We start from the raw sequence: 18,044 nt of genomic DNA, 5'->3' as shown, positions 1-18,044 counted from the left end.
GTTCCCCAAGTAAAGAATCACCGGTCCACATAAATGACCTATCTGGTACTCTGAACTTATAATTTCTTGATCTTCTCTATTTCTTCAACCTGCACATTGTCTCTCATGCCCCTGTGTCCAATCCCAATCTTATCATCACCCAGAATCTATCTCTGAAATATGCATTTAGAAAACCTACTCTCTGATTAGAGCTTCCTATACTTCCACTCGTTCCACTCTCTTATTCCCATTGACCCTGCTCTTTGGCCAAACCAGGACACCTAGGCTGTGGATATCAGTCCCCTTCCTGACTTCACTTCCTTCCTTGCCTAACTTGGTCAGTTATGTCAATGAAACTTTTACCCCTTCCCCAGTTCCCTTCTCACTCCTTTATTCTGTCATTGTTTAGCCCAGCCAATTCTCCAGATAGAGGATTTGATTCTTGTAGTAGCACTGATGAAGACTAGGACATTAGAAAAAGCTGTTCATCTTATGGGCCTTCTTAATTTTGCATTGAGAAAGTACAAAGGGGTCTTAGAGATTACCTTCTCATAGCATTGTAGGTTGCCTTTTCTCCATGATGGTTATAAGGGCAAATAGCAGTTATGAAAACTGTAAATCCTGAACTCATTAATCAGAATCAATGTGCCAGGCACTATGCTAGACTCTTGATATAAATAGATACTATTTCTAATCCTAACAAAAACTATTTGAGGGAGAGACATTACCCCTGTTTTAGATGAGAAAACTGAGCTGTAGAAAGTAACCTGTCCATGTTAATATTTTAACTTGTTTCTGTCTAGTATTTTTCTTCTGATGCACATATCTTAATATATTGAACTGGTTTTGAAGGATGAATTGAATTGTATTTGGTAGATTGGGAACATGGTGTCAACAATGCAGAAGAAGGGGAACAGTAAGAGGTAAGGCACAGAAGTAGGAGAGGGCATGGTGTGCACTAAGACAATGAAAATCAGAATCAGCCTGGAGTTTTCTCCAGGTTTCATACTCAGTGGAGACATATTGCTGACATTGATTAAGCCTTTTAAGGTTCACTCACTGTAAGTTCCTAAAGCAGATTATAGGACTGTGTTCTACAAGGCATATATGAATTTCTACTTCTAACACCTAGAGACATGATTTTCTCTTATTTTGAAGCACTATTATGGGGTTTGGAATTAGTAAATTCTCTACACGCCTAGTTAAAAGATTGTAGGAACCCTTAGGAGGTTTCTGATCAGAAACTAATATAAAATTTGGAGGAAACAATCTGGCTGATATTTGTAGAACTAGCTGGGGTTTACTTTCTCATTGTTAACAACACATTTGACATTTATATGTACATTAGAGTAACTTTTCTAGCATCAGAGCTTGTGTCTCATGAGTACTTTATAGCTCCAGACTTTTCTTTTACTAAACTTCTGTACTATATAAATCATTAAATTTGAGGTAAGGAAGAGTCTGTTGATGAGTCAATTTGAATAGCTGGCTTTGGTCTCACTCACTATTGACTTCAACATAACATAATCCTTTGCCTGATTAAAATTTGACTCTTTGGGCGGAATTTGGTTTCTTTGCAGAAGGTTCCTCTTTGACCCATATGTTTTTGGAATTGAATGGAATCTAGCCCAGTGGTTTTCCGACTGTCTTAATTGAGTGCTTCGGAGGAACCTCAGGGGATAGTTCTGGGAAAATGGGAAGATCTAAAGAACTGAATCTGGGCCCTTCCACCCCAGTTGTCCTGCTTTGATGCCTTTTATATGTAAGGTTCTAAACAAGAAATCATTTGAAAAAAGAATTCTGCAACGAAATGAGTTTATAAATCACTGATCTAGTTAAACTTTGTCCCATTCCTCTGACAGATAGTGAACTTGATGTCCTAGCAATTATGACTGCAAATCACACCCCAAGATAGTGGAAGAACACAACACACAGGTTCCCCCACTGCTGCCCATTGCTCCTTCTCTCATGTCACGACTCTTCCTACTCTTGTTATAACTTTAGCCACTCCATAGTCCCAAGAAAGAACACAGTTTATGGTTTTCCGTGACTGTTCTTTTTTCATTAAGAAACAATTGGCCCTCAGATCTCCTGGTTAACTTCTTTGCTCCTCTGTAACATTTTAGTGGTGAAATTGTTCCAGAAGAAAATACATTGCCTAAAACTTGGGAGTTTCCATTTTCCCTTTTTTGGCTCATCGTTCTAATTGCTCTAGGGCTTAAAAGCAAGAGTCATGGCTCAGGAACTCTGTTTTCTGGCTTTAGAAAAGGTTGAGACACTGTTATTACTCTCCAGATAATTTTAGCATCCTCTATCAGCTGCCTGCCTCACAGCTGAGCATTAATGAGCAGTTACAAGATTAAATTCTATATGTGAAGGAGACTGGAGGACACAAAAATCTCGGAAGAGAAGGGGGATGAGATTTTAATTATAGAAATCTCATTGCAAATAGTTTTCCCTCAAATTCGGATATTCAAAATGCTTCTCCCTTTCCCCCAAATCAGTGACCTTCACATTCTATGTCAGAATAATGCTTCTTGCTCATAAGTACCTTTGAAGGAAGTGTGAAGCCAGAATCCTGATCTAACACTGAATTCAGAAGTATTACACCTAATGTCTCTTAGCATTCTGACAGTACAAAATGTAAAAGTACCAAGGACTTGACTTGGAAGAAAGCAGTGATTGTAGAACCTGTCTCCCTGTGTATCTGCTATTTAGCAAGTGCTTCATTACAAATAAAGAGTGGGGATATTTGAGTGGGAGTTTCAAAACACAATTCAAGACAGCTATCACTATACACACCAGTGTCTTACAGATGCCTCAGTGCTAAAGGGCAGGACCAAAAATGAAAACTGTTTTGATCTTCATTCTTTAAATCTGTGTTTCTGTTATAGCAGAACAGGGAACTTCTGAGCTTATTTACCCAATTAACCACAGTGTAAATATCTTGCCTTGAAGAACAGTTGACTAAGAATAAACTCATCTGCTGGTTGGCTCTGGCTTGCATATATTGTATTATTGCTGTAATATACTGTAGATGATTACCTTAGTGGTGGAAATATAGGTTCAAGGCCAGTTCTAAGTTCCTTTCTAGCTATAATTCACAGTGTTTCTACATTTCCCTTTTTAAGGACTCTCTCAGATACATATATTAGTATCTGAGGAAAAAACATATATATACAAGGACATTCACCAATGCACTATTCGTAATGGTAGAAAACTGGAAACAATCAAAATGCCTGTTTAAAAAGAATACGGGTGAATTTACATTTATAGTGGAAGAGGATTGCCAAAGGCTTCTGTGTTACTAAATCAAGGAGATGTTTGTTAGCTTTTGTCTTACATGACCTCTCACCACTTCCTTCTTCCCACATTTTTTCTTCTCTTGACTTCTCTGCAGTCTCCTGGTTTTCCTCCTACTGTCTGTTCCTTCTCATTCTCTCTTATCACCTCTTTTTCTTCTTCTGACTGCTAAATGTTAGGGTCTCCAGGACCAAGTTCTGGGCCTTTTTTTGCACTACCCACTCTTTGTAGATGATATCATATACTCCTATGCTTTAATATCATCTGCGGGCACACAGGTCTTAAATTTATATTACTAGCCCAGATCTCTCTTCTGAGCTTTAGACACATGTATCTAATCACTGCCACCACCGAATGGATGTTTTAGTTAACATGGCTAACACTGAACTCTTGATCTTCCCCATCTGCAAATTTGCTTCTCCTCCAGAATTCCTCATTCCATTGACGCAACAGCCAGAAACCTGGGAATCATTCTTGACTTCTTCCTCCTCCCCTCATTACCAATCCTGTTGATTCTATCTCTGAATTATATCTCAAATCTATTCACTTTTCTTTATCTCCAATTCCACCATCCTGGGCCAAGCCACCATTATTTCTCACTAACGCCTTCTCCATTCTCACTGCCCTCTCCAGTTCATTCTCCAAAGTGCTCTTTTAAAAAATTAAATGGGATCAATGACCATTCATGGTACCTAGGATTAAGTTCAAAATCTTTAGCATGGCCTGCGAAGCTCTCCCTCCCATCATCATCTCCTGTGCTCTCCCCTTCTTGGTGTACTTCAGCAACACTGGGGTTCTTTGTGTACCTTACAAGCATGGGATGCTTTCTTGCCTTTGGGCTTTTGTGAATGCTATTTTTCTATGCCTGGAATGCTTTTCTGCCTCATTTTGTCTGGATAACTCCTGGTCAGACTTCAAATTTCAGCCTAAAGGTCATTTCCCCAGGCTTTCTCACACACACACACACACACACACACACACACACACACACACGTGCGTGCGTGCGCGCGCACACACACACACACACACACACACACACCCTGCCTTCTCAATTTGGTTCCTTGTTACGTTATTTAATAATACTTTATTCTTTTTCTTTGAAGGATTTATCACTATACATGTGTGTGTATGTGTATATGCATAAATATGTGTAAATACACATGTGTGTATATATGTATATATTTGTGTGGTTATATGTTTAATGTCTAAACTATAAGCTGAGAGCAGGAACTATATCTCTTTTGGTTATTTCTTTCACTACTGTTTCTCTGGTGCTTAAAACATTTCTTGAGTGAAAGCTTCAGTTATTTTAAAATGGAGAAATAGATGCAGAATAGTATATACAATATTATTTCATATTTGTTATTTTTTTTTAAATTTTGTATATTTTGAACATTAACCTTTATCAGATATATGATTTGCAAATATTTTCTTCCACTCCATGTGTTGCCTTTACACTCTGTTGATAATATCCTTTGATGCACAGATTTTGTTGAAGTCTAATTTATTTGTATTTTCTTCTGTTGCCTGTGCTTTTGGTGTATTCCAAGAAATCATTGCCAAATCCAATGTCACAAAGCTTTGCCCCTGGTTTCTTCTAAGAGTTTTATAGTCTTAGCTCTTATACTTAAGTATTTAATCAATTTGTATTTAATTTTTTTATATGGTATAAGGGTCCAACTTCATTTTTTTTGCATGTGGATATATAGTTTCCTCAACATCATTTATTGAAAAGATTGTCTTTTCCTAATTAGATGGTCTTGGCACCCTTGTCAAAATCCTTTCACCACATACGTGAGTTTACTTTTGGGCTCTCTATTCCATTCCATGGATCTGTATGTCTGTCTTTATGCCAATACTACACTTTTTTAAATTGTGGTAAAATATACATAATATACAAGCTACTATTTTAACCATTTTTTAAGTATACAGTTCAGTGCCATTAAGAACGTTCAGATTGTTGTGCAAACATCCCTTCATTCTTTTTATAGCTGCATAATATTCCATTACATGAATACATTATAATTTATTTACCAGTCCTCTCTGAATGGACACTCAGGTTGTTTTCAGTCTTTGCTATTACAATTAATGCTGTGACAAATAACCTAATATAAAAGTCATTTTTGCTTGTGTGAGCATATTAATAGAATAAATTCTGGAAACAGAATCAATGAATCGTAACATTTGTGCTTTTATAATTTCGTAATTTTTGTAAAATTGACAAAATGCCTTTTATAGAGGTTTTAATTGACCCTTAGTATATTAACTTTTTAAAAAATATATATATATTCTTGCTTGATAGGTAAAAGATATTCTTAGTGTCGTTTGAATTTTCACTTCACAGTTGAACATCCATTTTGTTTAAGAGCCGTATGATATTCTTTTCTGTGAATTGTGTTTAAAGCCATGCCCATTTTTTGTTGTTTTATTGATTTTTAAGAGTTCTTCGTAGTTTAGGGAAATAAGCCTTTTGTTTATAATATAAATTGCAAATATCTTTCCAGCTGGTTACTTGTCTTATAGCACTTCTGATCTCATTTTCTTCCATCACCTACTTATGGTCGGTGAAATCCCAGAAAATTTTGAAAGTTTTTTCACCTTACCTTATTAGAAAGCTCTGCTCAGTTGCAGATTAATACCCAACCTGGTGAGTGAGATACTTATTAATATCTAATTGTTAAAATTTAAAAAGTGATAGAAATGGAAACAACCTTAGAAATCCTCTCACACAGTCACTTAATTTTGTAGGCGAGGCCAGTAAATGAAGTGATATAATTCAGATTATATAACAGATAAACAATGGTGCCAGAATCAGGATTTTTCTCTGGCTTCCATTTTAGATGAGGCTATTCTGTTCTGAGCTTTTGAAGGTATGTATACATTGACAACTGGTTTTGGTAGAGAAATGGGCCCTTTCCCATTCTACTCTTTTTCTTTTTCTCTCATCACCTTTTCCTTCCCCAAATCTCTTGTGAATTCTGAAATTCTCCCTTAAGGCAGAGAACATACAGCCTTTTCTAGGGTTGGATTGGTGCTGAGTTCTAGGCATGCGGATCCAAGGAGAGGCGCACAGTGGGGATTCTCCTAATGTTGGTGCCACCTTTAATGCTTGACTCAGAAGTCCTGAGGAAGCCAGGTTAAAGTTATTCTGGGTGGTCTTGGAGATCTGCTTGCAGCCTGGACCTCCAAGACCTCCTTTGTCATCAAACCTGATCCCCCCTGAAAAGCCCTGGGACTTCACTTGTTTCTCGGGGATCTTCTGATCCAGTAAGAAAATAATAAAATAAAATGATAAAAGAAATAATAAAATTAAAATAATAAAATTATATATGCCTATTTATTAAATATAAGATGCCACTGACTGTATGTTTGTTTTTTATTGTTTTTTGTTATTTATTTTTTATTTTTTTAAGCCTACAGCACCTGGTCTTCCTAGGTGGTCTCCCATCCAAGTACTAACCAGGCCCGATCCTGCTTACTTCCAAGATCTGACCGGTTCGGGCATGTTCAGGGTGGCATGGCTGTAGACCCATTGACTATATGTTATGCCACTATTTTATACATCACTATGATAAAATACTGCTATTTAAAAGCCAATGCTTGCTTAGCACATAAACTTTTCTCACATAGCACTCATATATATATATATATATACACACACACACACACACACACACACACACACACACACACACAAAAAAGTAAAATAAATTTTCTTTAAATGCCAAACCATACTGTAATCTCTTTAAAGACATTTTAATTGGTATTTAAAGCATGTAGTAATATCAAATACATTTAACTGAGCTGAAGTGATAATACCAACGACTTCAACTAAATTCACACGTGTACAGGCAGAATGACTACCTCTTGATCATTTGCTTGACAAGAGTTAAATATTTCACAGGCTTTAGTGTGGGGAAATGTGCATCTAGGATTAATGCAATGCTATATCCTTTGACTAATCCCAAAAAATTTTTGTACATATGATGTCATTCAGTCTTCCCACCAATCCTGAAACTAGATATATAAAGCCACTTTTTAGATAAGGAATCTGAGGCTTAGAGAGGTTAAGTGACTTGCTAGACATCATAGTTAATAAGTGATGAAACTGGGACTTACACCCCAGACTTTCTACTTTTACCCAGTTGTTTCCGAGCATTTGACCTCATCAACTTGGACCTTTCTGTTGTATCAGAGCAGATGACTGGAACAGCACAGAAAGTTAGGGCAGCTCTGATTCTCTGCTGCTTCTGATAGAGTTGATTGAAGGCAATTGCTTGCAGAAATAGGTATGCAGAACTGGTTTTCTTAAAGATTGAAAGAGTAAAAACATAAGTTTAACTTGAGGATATTCTCTCCCCTCCCCTTCTCTGAAGGTACCAGAAAGCAGCTGAAGAAGCAAACACAGAGAAGAGGAGAAATGTAAGTATTCAGAAGCCTGGGGGCATGTGGAACTTCAGAAGGAGAGCCTGTGTGGCCCAGCCACCTGCAGTTTCTGTGGGGCTTTGGCTCCATGTCAGCTGAGTCGGACATTTGTGCCAACGGGTCTGATTTGTTAGCCACTTGGCTTAGAATCTTATTACTTGGAATCTTATTTTTTCACTAAGGTTCTCCTTTTGAACCACTTTTTATTCCCTGAGTTGAGTGAAGGACAGAGGTCATGTACTTTGCCTAAGGTTTGTAAAATGGCTTACTACTTCTGCTCAAATTAGGATGCAAGGCTTCCTAGGCTGCCATCCTTTGTTCCAAATTAAACAACCAGTATTTTTGTATTTCTGCATTTAAATGGTAGCAGCTGTGCAGCTGTTGTCATCCTCTGTGTTCTTTGTTTAAAACAAACTTCTTGATCCAGTCTACTTAGAAACTTAGAATATTTCTTAGCTGCAGGATCCATCAAAGGCTATAACCTCAGAACAAGCTCTCTGCTTGTACCCATTCTCTACTCTCCCTGCCGGCTAACTTCCAGTTGGACTGGATTGTGTATTTCTTTTGAAATCTTACTTGATTTAATCTTATGAGGAAAAAAACTTATGCATTTGGGCAAGAATTCTTTAGTTTGGCTAGCATTATAAAAACATCCTCTTGGCATTTTTCAATACTTAACCTATTTAAATTAATACATGACATGCCCCTGTCAGTTTGTTCTTTCTAAAGGAGTAATGCTGACTGAGTCCTTAGTTTAATTTTTCTGTAATTCAAAAATGGATTCCCTCGAGTACATTGTAAGAAAAAGCGACCATCATTTCACTCAACTGCTGGTTTCTTCCTCCTCTCTCACTCTCTTGCCTGTTATTTTTCCACCTTCTTCCTTTCCTCCTTTCTTCTTTTCTTTCACTCCTTGATTTAACAAGTATTCACAGAGCACCTACTATGTGCCAAGCACTGTTTTAGGCACTAATATAGACTACATCTCTGCCATCGTGGAGTTTACATTGTAGTGGGAGAGACAGACAATAACGATATTGTTCAAGTGGTGATTAGAACTATGAAACACATGAAGCAGGTAAGAGAGATGGAATGTAGAGTAGTCAAGGAAAGCCTCTGATAAGAAGACATTTGAGCAGAGATCTGAGGATATGAGCCAGGGAGAAGAATGATTCAGGCGGAAGATAAGAGTACATCCAAATACCCTGAGGCAGAAACATTCTTAGTGTGTTTGAGGAATAGGAGCAAGATCATATAGGGTCATTGTGAGGACCTGGATTTTAACCACGATTGAATGGAGGACCTTTGGAGGTTTTGTGTACAAAGGGGTGATATGATCCTACTTAAATCTTAAAAAGAGGAGAAAGACTAGAGCTACAGTGACAGACGCATGGAGACCAATTACAAGACAATTGCAGTGATTTAACCAAGAGATGATAATGGATTGGACTGGGGTAGTAGCCACATAAGTGACGAGAAGTGGTCAGGATTCATACTGAAGGTAAAGAGAAAGAAAAGAATCAAAAATGGCAACTGTGTTTTTGGACCAAACACCTGGGAAAACGCCATTAATTGAGATGGAGAAGACTGCAGTAAAAGCAGATTTAGAGAAGGGGAACTATTAGAAGCTCAGTTTTAGATATATTGAATATAAAAATCTGGAATTGGAAGAGATCCAGGCTGAAGATGAGATATATATCAAAGTGTATTTAAGGACATCAGATGGGACATGGTTCCATAGTGTAGCGGTTAGCACATCTGCTTTACATGCGGAAGGTCCTGGGTTCGCGCCCCAGTGGAGCCACAGTCCATGGCCTACAGCCATTCCACCCTGCACAAGCCCGATGTCTGATCTCAGAAGCTAAGCATGGTCGGGCCTGGTTAGTACTTAGATAGGAGACCACCTAGGAAAACCAGGTGCTCTAGGCATAAATAATAATAAATAATTAAAAAATATATAAATAAATAAAGGCATGAGATGTGTGAGCTTACCCAGGGAGTAAGTGGAGCTAGAGAAAAGGTCTGAGGACGAGCTCAAGGGCACCTTGGTGTTGAAAGGTTAGAGAGATAAGGAGGAACCAGCAAAGGAGACTAAGAGAGAGCAACTGGTGAAATAAGAGAATGCCAGAAGTCAAGTGAATAAAGTGTTTCTGAAAAAAGAGTTATCAACAGAGTCAAACACACAGATAAGCTGAGAATTGACCATTAGATTTGGCAACATGAAGGTCACTGGTCATCTTGTGCTGTTTGGAAGTGATGGGATAAAGGCCTGACTGGACTAGGTTCAAGACAGTGGCATGACAAAAGTTGACATCCCAAGTATAGACAAACATTTATGGAACATCTCTTCAGTGCCAGGTGCCGAAGACACAGAGAAATAAGTGTAGTCCCTCCCTTCAAAGGACTGTCCAGAGTTTGGAAAATACAATTTATAATCTCAGTGTGATAAGTACCATATTAAAGGAATACTCAAGGTGCTGGGGGAGAATTTAGGAGGGACTCGTAACCTGGGCAATGCCATGTCAAGGAAGGCTTCCCAGAAGACGTGGTGCCTGACTGAGCCCAAAGGACAAATAGGAATTAGCTCAAAAGGGGGGTTGAGGAGTGGATAAAGGAGTGGCAGAAGAAGCAGCACATGCACAATATGGAGGCATAAGAGAACAGGAACATTTGACAGTTGAAAAGATAATTGTCACATTCGCCAAGATGGAGAATTCAGGAAAAAAAACAGATTAAAAGTGAGGAATGAAGGGAAAAGGGAGACTTCAGCCTTACACAAGGATGAATTTTAAGATGCCTATAGAATTTCAAGGTAAAATTGATAAGTAAGAAGCGATATCTGGCTAGGGTTATGGTTATGAGTCATCGACAGACAGGTGGGGCGTAAAATCAGATCATCTACAGAGACTATGAACAGTGAGCAAAGAAGAGGACTTTAGACAGAGTCTCAATGGACCCCAATATAGAAGGGAGGGACAGAGGAAGAGAAACCTGTAAACAAAATGGAGGACTGGCCAGAGAAATGGGAAGAAATCTAGGAAAAGGGGGTGTCATATAAACTATGGAAGGAAGGAATTTTTTTTTAATTCCCCCCACCCACCCACTTCCACCCCTAACCTACGGACGTTGCCATCTCCCCTTAAGAACTGGATCTCTGAAGGCAGGGCGTCTCCTCCCATATGCTCACGGTGCACACCCAGGGCCTGGCGCACCTGGGGGGCTTGGCGCACCAGAGTATGGGCTGTGGCGGAAGGAAGGAATTTTTAAAAGTGGGGAGTGGTCAGTAATGTCAAATGCTATAGAGAGATCAAATGAAATAAAGCAGAAGCGTCCATTGCATTTGGCAGTTGAGGTAAAACAATGTGGACAGGTAATTAAAGAAGGAACAGTAAACATGAAAAAATGCTTGGCCTTGCTAATAATCAAAGAAATATAAATTAAAGTAATCATGAGATATAAATTGTAATCTAAACAGTTGGCAGATTTTTTTAATGGATAATATTTAGTATGTGAGAAAATATGAACTCTTAACACCTAGTGAAAGGTCAACGAGGCAATACCTATTAAGATATTAAATATATTTTATACCCATTGACCCAGCATTTCTACTTCTAGGAATTATCATTGAGAAAAACTTACAAGTGAAATAAAATAAACTTAAAAGGGTATGTTTTGCAGGATTTTGTGTAATATCGAAAATTTTGAAATAATGCAGATATTCATCAGTGGGGGAATGGTAAATTATGGTACATGCATCCAATATAATATTATATATAGTATTATGCTATATAGTTAAGATTTTATGTATTGATATGGAAAGATATCAAAAGCACATTAAATGATTAAAGCAAGGTGCAGAACAGTACTATAGTATGATTTTATAGAAAAAAATATAGTGTATTTTGGGGCAGGGGGAATAGGGGAGAAATTGAAAGCAAACACACCAAACTGTTGGCAGTAGATATCTTATTGGGAGGAGCAATGGTGTCAAATATGGGAAATTATAGCATATATTTAAGGCATATATACATTCCTATATTGATTGTAACTTTTTTCTCCCAATAAGTTTTTAAATTACTTTCGTAATTGAGAAAAGTAATAAATTGAAAATGAGATAATGAAATGAAAATTTAAAGAGGTAATTTGTAATCTTGATTGGAGCTACTTCAGAAATACTTTGGTGGTAGAATTAGAGTCAGTGGAAAGTGATCAAGTGGAAATAGCAATTACAGACTACTTTCAAGACACTTACCTATGTAATGCAAGAGACAGCAATAGCTAGAGGAAGACATAAAGTTGAGAGAGAGTTACCATTTTTTTAAATAAGCTTTTTTTAAAAAATAATTTTGGATTTATAGTAGAGTTACTGAGAGAGAGAATTCTCATTATGCCTCCATCTACCTAGCTTCCCCTAATGTTGACAACTTATATAACATGGGTGCAACACTATTAACTAAACTATAGACTTTATTCAAATCTCACCAGTTTTTCCACTAATCACAGAGGGTTGCTTTTAAGATCCACTAAACTTGTTAGAAGTCTAAATTGTCTCCCGATGAACAGGGAGAAATGTCCACATGAATTTATAGACGTGACTGACCAGGAGAAAGAATATTTACATTCTACCATGGAAAGCAAATTAGATAAATATTCAGGAGCAAGTGGGTAAGTTTGTTCCTTTAGCAAATAGTTGGATCAGGTTACATGATAGCGTGGATTCCCAGAAATTTACTCCTCCTTTCTCTTCCTGTTCCCCTTAAACATAAGACACAGAAACACAGACCATTAATACCATCATCAGTTATATTTTCAGGTTCCCTTCAAGCATGGAATACGCCACTTGAAATCTGTGCTGTTTGGGTACTCCTCTCCATAATGACTGGCTACTTTCCTGGGAAGCTCTCAGCCTAGGACTTTCTTCCCATCCTTGGAGGCTGTACATCTAGGTAGTCTATGTTTCTAAACCCAGTGCTGCATCTTACCAAATATCCTCCTGCTTTCAAAATGAAGATTCCCCTGCCAAGATTTCAACACTAAAGCTCATTTGAACCAGCCTCTTCATTTTACAGGTGGGGTAACAGAGACCCAAATAAATGAAAGGACTTATCCAGGGTCATACATTTCAGACTGACAGAGCTGGGACTCATCCCAATTCCAGGTCAAATGCTCCTGCAGAAAAAACACTGTGTTGCATCTGGATTCAAGCAGCCACTTGTGGTCCAGGGGCAAATCTGCCAAGATTCTCAGCCTTGTGGAAGAGAGTGAACAGTGTGCTGGATGTCATTTTGCGAAAGGAGGCTGTGGTAGTGCAGCAACCAATGGGGCCCTTGAAAACTTGCAGCCTCCTTGACTTTCCACTGCTTTATTCTAGGAAAACACTTGGGAAGATGTTAAAACCCTGATATAAATGACATTAACTAAAATTTCACCTCACTTTTGTGCCCTGCACCTCTACTGTAGAATGGTAGAGACTATATAAGAAAGTATAAAAAACAGTAAGAGACTGTAACCCAAGTTTTTCGGAGATGACTGAAAACTGTAGAGGATCACCATTATGATCTGTGGCTGGAGGAGTGGGGAGAATCACCCATTTAATAATAATCGTGCTTTAATATAGTCTCATTTATTTATTCTCCACAATAGCACTGTATGGGAGTTTCCAGAAATAAAGAAACTTGCCCAAGGTCACTTGGCTGGGTGGAGCTGGATTGTGCAAGAAATACATGTTCATTATAAAAAAATATAGATAAAGAGACTATAAGTGACCCAGGCTATCTCAATCCAATTCTCTCTTCACTGTGCTGCCCAAACTGCTTTTAGCTATTGCTTTTGTTCTGTACCTTCTTGCTTTGTAGCCACTGCTTCTTCCCCATATTTTCTTGCCTCAGGTCCTAAAGACCTGAACAACTGGCATAGCTTAATTTAGGTAGTGCTACCAGAAGTGATTTAAGGGTATGGGGTCGTTAATGCTGTCAGACCTAACAGCCCTTCCCTTCCCCTTTTTGTCCCTTTCCAGCTCTTCTGAATTTGTATTCTAACGTGGTTCTTATAAGAAAAGAGCACATTTACTCCTTGTTAAAATGACCCTTAAGGGATGTGCTCCACCCAGGCCCTTGTTTGGAACACTGCTGATATTCTATCACACATTCCTGTCTTCCTGGCCAACACAAGTAGAAATGACAATTTTCAAGCTGCTTACAGTAACATCAAAAGCATTTAATATTCTGTGGAAGCTTTTTTTGTGATATGAAGATGATATATAATTTTATTTTTGTATTCATTTTTATTACACAATGAATACATATTGTAACAAGAAAATACAAATGCCTATAATCCATGAGTCAAAAGTAACCCCTTAATAGCCTGATGTCTTTTCTTCTGGAATATTTTTCTATGCTTATATTAGTAAATATACGTGTGTATTATAAAATGGGATCATGCTGTTTTGTAATTTGATTTTTTCCACTCAAAAAATCTTCTAAATGTCTTTTCATGTTAATAAATATACTTTGATCACATGATTCGTCTCTGAGAAAAGTAGTATCCAGTTACCAAGGCAAAATGCCACTTTGATTCTCAGAGCTCCTGTTTGGGCAGAGCAAGGGCAGAGCAGGTAAAGTTGAGACCCAGATGACTCATCCATTGTGTGGCAGGAGGTAGCACAGAGCCAAGAATGCCACTGGCAGTTAAGGTAGCACCAGCTTCCGGAGCTATTTTTTAATTCTCTTTTTTCCAACAGGAAAACTTTTCATGCTTCTCATATCCCTGATCCATTCATGCTTCTCCCAGTGAATCTTGTCAGCTAATATTTAAACAAAAATTAAGCAGTCGTTCTCCTGTAACTTTTTTTTTTCAAGCCTTGCAGCTACTTGATGTAGTGGCTCTAAGAGTCTATTCAGAAGAGTAATAGGGTGAGAGTCTTAATTCCCAATATAGCTGCTAATCCTGTTTAATTCCCTGAAGTCTTTCAGTCCTAGGTGGTTTGTCTTTCTTAGTTGAAAGACCAGTGAGTCACAGACTACAGGAATGGAAGGCAAGAAGGTAGTATTGGAGTTTGTGGTTTGTTGGGAAGGTGATACTCCTCTAATTAGGAGTACTTGCAAAGTATGGGACATTGATTTTTATTTAAACAAGCATGCTTCCTCTATTATCGTGGAACAACATTAACAGTTTCCAAGTTGTTTCCTATCTGTCTTATACGTAGAAATTAATTCCATTTTGACCCTGGGGAAAGTGAACTATCTTAGATTTGGAAATGTGTGCCCTTTAATCGAGAGATTGGGTGGTAGTGTTTTCATATGAAGCCTGGATATTTTTCAAAAGATCTGTAAAATAGTGAATTTTCTGATAACTGAGAATTTATACATGGACCTGTAAATATAGTGAATATTCTGATAACTGAGAATTTGTATATGTAGAGAAGAGTATGGAAAAAGAGAATTAGATTCTTATGTAAAAATGAAATTTGACTGTTTATGTATTAAATTATGTCAGACATGAGGAAGTATAATTTATGCAAGTACATGTAAAAGTCAGATGACTTCTTTAAATTTCTACAAATCGTTGCTACTATCCACAGTTAGTATTGTATAGTTTTAGCTATGCTATGTCTTTGTCTTATTTTAAAGAAAAAAAAAAACTAGCAGAATATTCCATGTCATTTTGTGGCATGTAATAATGAACTTTTATTAATACATGTTTACAGTGTTTAAAGTACCTGGTATTTTGCTTTTTCTTTTTCATTTTCCCAATTAATCTTTGGATAAAAATCTCTTGTCTCCAATGTAACTATCATTAAATCTGGGCTCTCTTTTCTTCTCATTTTGTCCTTATAAGGCTATCCTGTTTTATCACTTCCTGCTTCAGCTCCTGACTTTTTCTCTCTTCCCCTCTCCCGGGGTGGATGCTTTCTCCATGTGGCAGGGCTGTAACTGTTCACAGCTGTCTGAAACGCCAGTGGACCTAGAGCAGCTTGGAGTTTAACTTTCATTTTACAAAGAACAACATGTTTGAATGTTTCAGCAAGCAAGTTATAACTGGCGCTCACTTCTTGTTCTTCTAGAACACTGAAAATCTCCCCCAGCACTTTAGAAGGGGGATCCTGACTGTGTTAAAGAAGAAGTGGGAGAACCCGGTGCTAGGAGCCGAGTCTCTCTCAGACTCCCTGCGAAACAGCAGCACTGAGGTCAGGCACAGAGGCGACCATCCTCCCTCTGAAGTGGTAAGCAACTCTGCCTCTGGGACCGCAGCTAACCGAGAGGAACGAGTCCACCCCAGACCTAGACTTGGATCACCTCCTGAAGCCCTTATTCAGTATCCGTATCCCTGCATCGAGGACAGTGAGCATCTTAAAGACCACTCAACAGGAAGTAAAAACATGGAAAATTGTCTAGGAGAATCCAGGCATGAAGTAGGAAAACCTGAAATCAGTGAAAACACAGAAGCTGCAAACAAAATAGAGAAATACAATGTTCCGCTGAACAGGCTTAAGATGATGTTTGAGAAAGGCGAACCGACTCAAACCAAGGTAAGGATTGGGAAGGTTTAAACTTGAGAAAGCCAATTCAAGTAAATAAACAAAGCAGTTTTCTAACAGTTCGAGTACTGGTGAACATGTGGTCAGTGTGTCTTTTGATTTAAGTTAAACGAGTTAATTAAAAATTTCGAAAAGTTTTCATAGCTGCTAAGATTTGTGAGTCTTCAACCCAATTTCATGTGAAATGAAGAGCACACTGGGCTTCAGGTTGATATCTAGAAATGAAGAGAGTTTGATGCCTATTAAATTATGTATTTTTGTACGCTTGCCCTTTTAATTTGTCTTCCTGTGTCTTTTGTCATTTGTTGCTGGGGTGGGGGGGTAGAATTACTACTGAATCGGTCTCCTCTTGGACACAGCTGCAGGCTGAGTGTTAAGGCCAGAGTTTAACATTAAGACTGAGGCTTAGTTGTCTCTTTGCTAGCTGAATCCCTTCTCTTCTTCTCAACTTCCTCATCTGTGCCTTCCAGCAAATGTTTTCTATCAGCGAAAATCCTCTCCCAGGAAAAATCAATGAAGATAGCCAGACTAGCTTTAGCCTACAGGATTTTTGACTTGCAAATGCACAGGGTTGCATTTTCCTACAACTGCTAATGAAATTTGATCCATCGTGTGGATTGCAGACCAGGTCCCCAGAGGGAATTACTTAACTAGAAAATGAGTTACATATGCTGGTGACTTATAACACAATCCAGGGGCCGCAGAACTGGTAAATTTTTCCAGTTTTCTCATACTTTCCTGCATATCTGGCTTTGTACATGAGGATGGTTTGCTACAACAGTCATTATAATGAAATAACCAGATTTGATGGATAGCAAAGCCATCATTTATTCTAGATTCCATCTAGCTGGGAAAACTGAATTTTTTAAAGCTAAATATTTGGCCTAAAATCCCTACATTTGTAAAAGTAATGGTATGAAGCATTCTTTCTGCGAGAAAAAATTAGATAACTCATCCTAATCCTCAGTTATATTTGGGGTGACTCAGTCTTTTCCCATAATTTAGTTCTTGGAGATTTCCTGCGCAGAAAAGTTCTTGAGTATTTAGGGATCAGCTATTTGAGAATGTAGAAAACATTTTTAAAGGTTTGCAAACTTAGAACTCTCTTCTGTGCATGAGTTTTAGCTCTATTTTAACACTGAAACCAAATGGCATGAGATATAACCGCAAAGCAGTTTTATGACAAACTCTCATCCCTCCTAATGTTTAGTCCTCTAGGCCTGCCAACTCCATCTTTCTTCTTTATGGTCTTAATTCAAAAAAAAAAAAAATTTAATTTAAATGGGAAGAATTTTAAATGGAAGGAAAAAATGTCAGAAATCCTAAATAGAGAGGAAGGGGCTTTGTTGTGACTCAAAGCACCATTGTAAGACTTCCCGTCTCAGACCCTGTTAGGGGCAGGACAGCTGATGTCATGTCAGCACACACAATGTAGATTCAGTGCAAAAGGCTGGTGCATGTCGAAACTGGCCTAAGGTAGGAAATGACTGGGACTGCAGCAAACAAAAATGCTGATTATATGTAAGGATCTAGTGAGAGACTTTTTTCTTATAAATGCCTAGTGAAAGATGAGTCAGAACAAGCCTGTCTCTTTGTGACTGGTCAGAGTGAAGAAAAAACTCCTTATATAAAGAATTGTGAGTCCCCCAACCCAGTTTCACAGGCATTAGGCAGCCTGATTGCTAATTGTCTAGGAGGTTGAGGGTGGGGTTGTCCTAAGATTTGGCTTTTTTAGGTGCCTTTTTAAACTTCTTGAATAAATAGTCATTTGTCACTTAATGGGCTACTTCGGAAGTATAAA

General features: G+C 38.0%; 1 protein-coding gene and 1 pseudogene across 2 annotated transcripts in view; one reads left to right on the top strand and one right to left on the bottom strand.

Moving 5' to 3' along the window:
* The window catches only part of LIMA1 (LIM domain and actin binding 1), a 74,813-nt gene that overhangs the window by 27,247 nt on the left and 29,522 nt on the right, over positions 1–18,044 (top strand). Inside the window, exons 3-4 of one of the 2 annotated variants that reach the window (XM_011368318.2) lie at positions 7,659–7,704; positions 15,770–16,234. In XM_011368318.2, the coding sequence (XP_011366620.1) occupies positions 7,659–7,704; positions 15,770–16,234 (511 nt within the window). Of the gene's footprint in view, positions 1–7,421; positions 7,572–7,658; positions 7,705–15,769; positions 16,235–18,044 lie in introns of those variants that run through there. The other variant, XM_023535420.1, reaches the window with a different exon arrangement.
* On the bottom strand, positions 6,694–6,811 carry LOC111744770 (annotated as a pseudogene).

The sequence above is a fragment of the Pteropus vampyrus genome, unplaced genomic scaffold, assembly GCF_000151845.1.
Source record: "Pteropus vampyrus isolate Shadow unplaced genomic scaffold, Pvam_2.0 Scaffold140, whole genome shotgun sequence".
In the NCBI taxonomy this organism is placed as follows: Eukaryota; Metazoa; Chordata; class Mammalia; order Chiroptera; family Pteropodidae; genus Pteropus; species Pteropus vampyrus.
The sequence above is the reverse complement of the archived record's forward strand: the minus strand, read 5'-3'. Positions and strand labels throughout refer to the sequence as shown.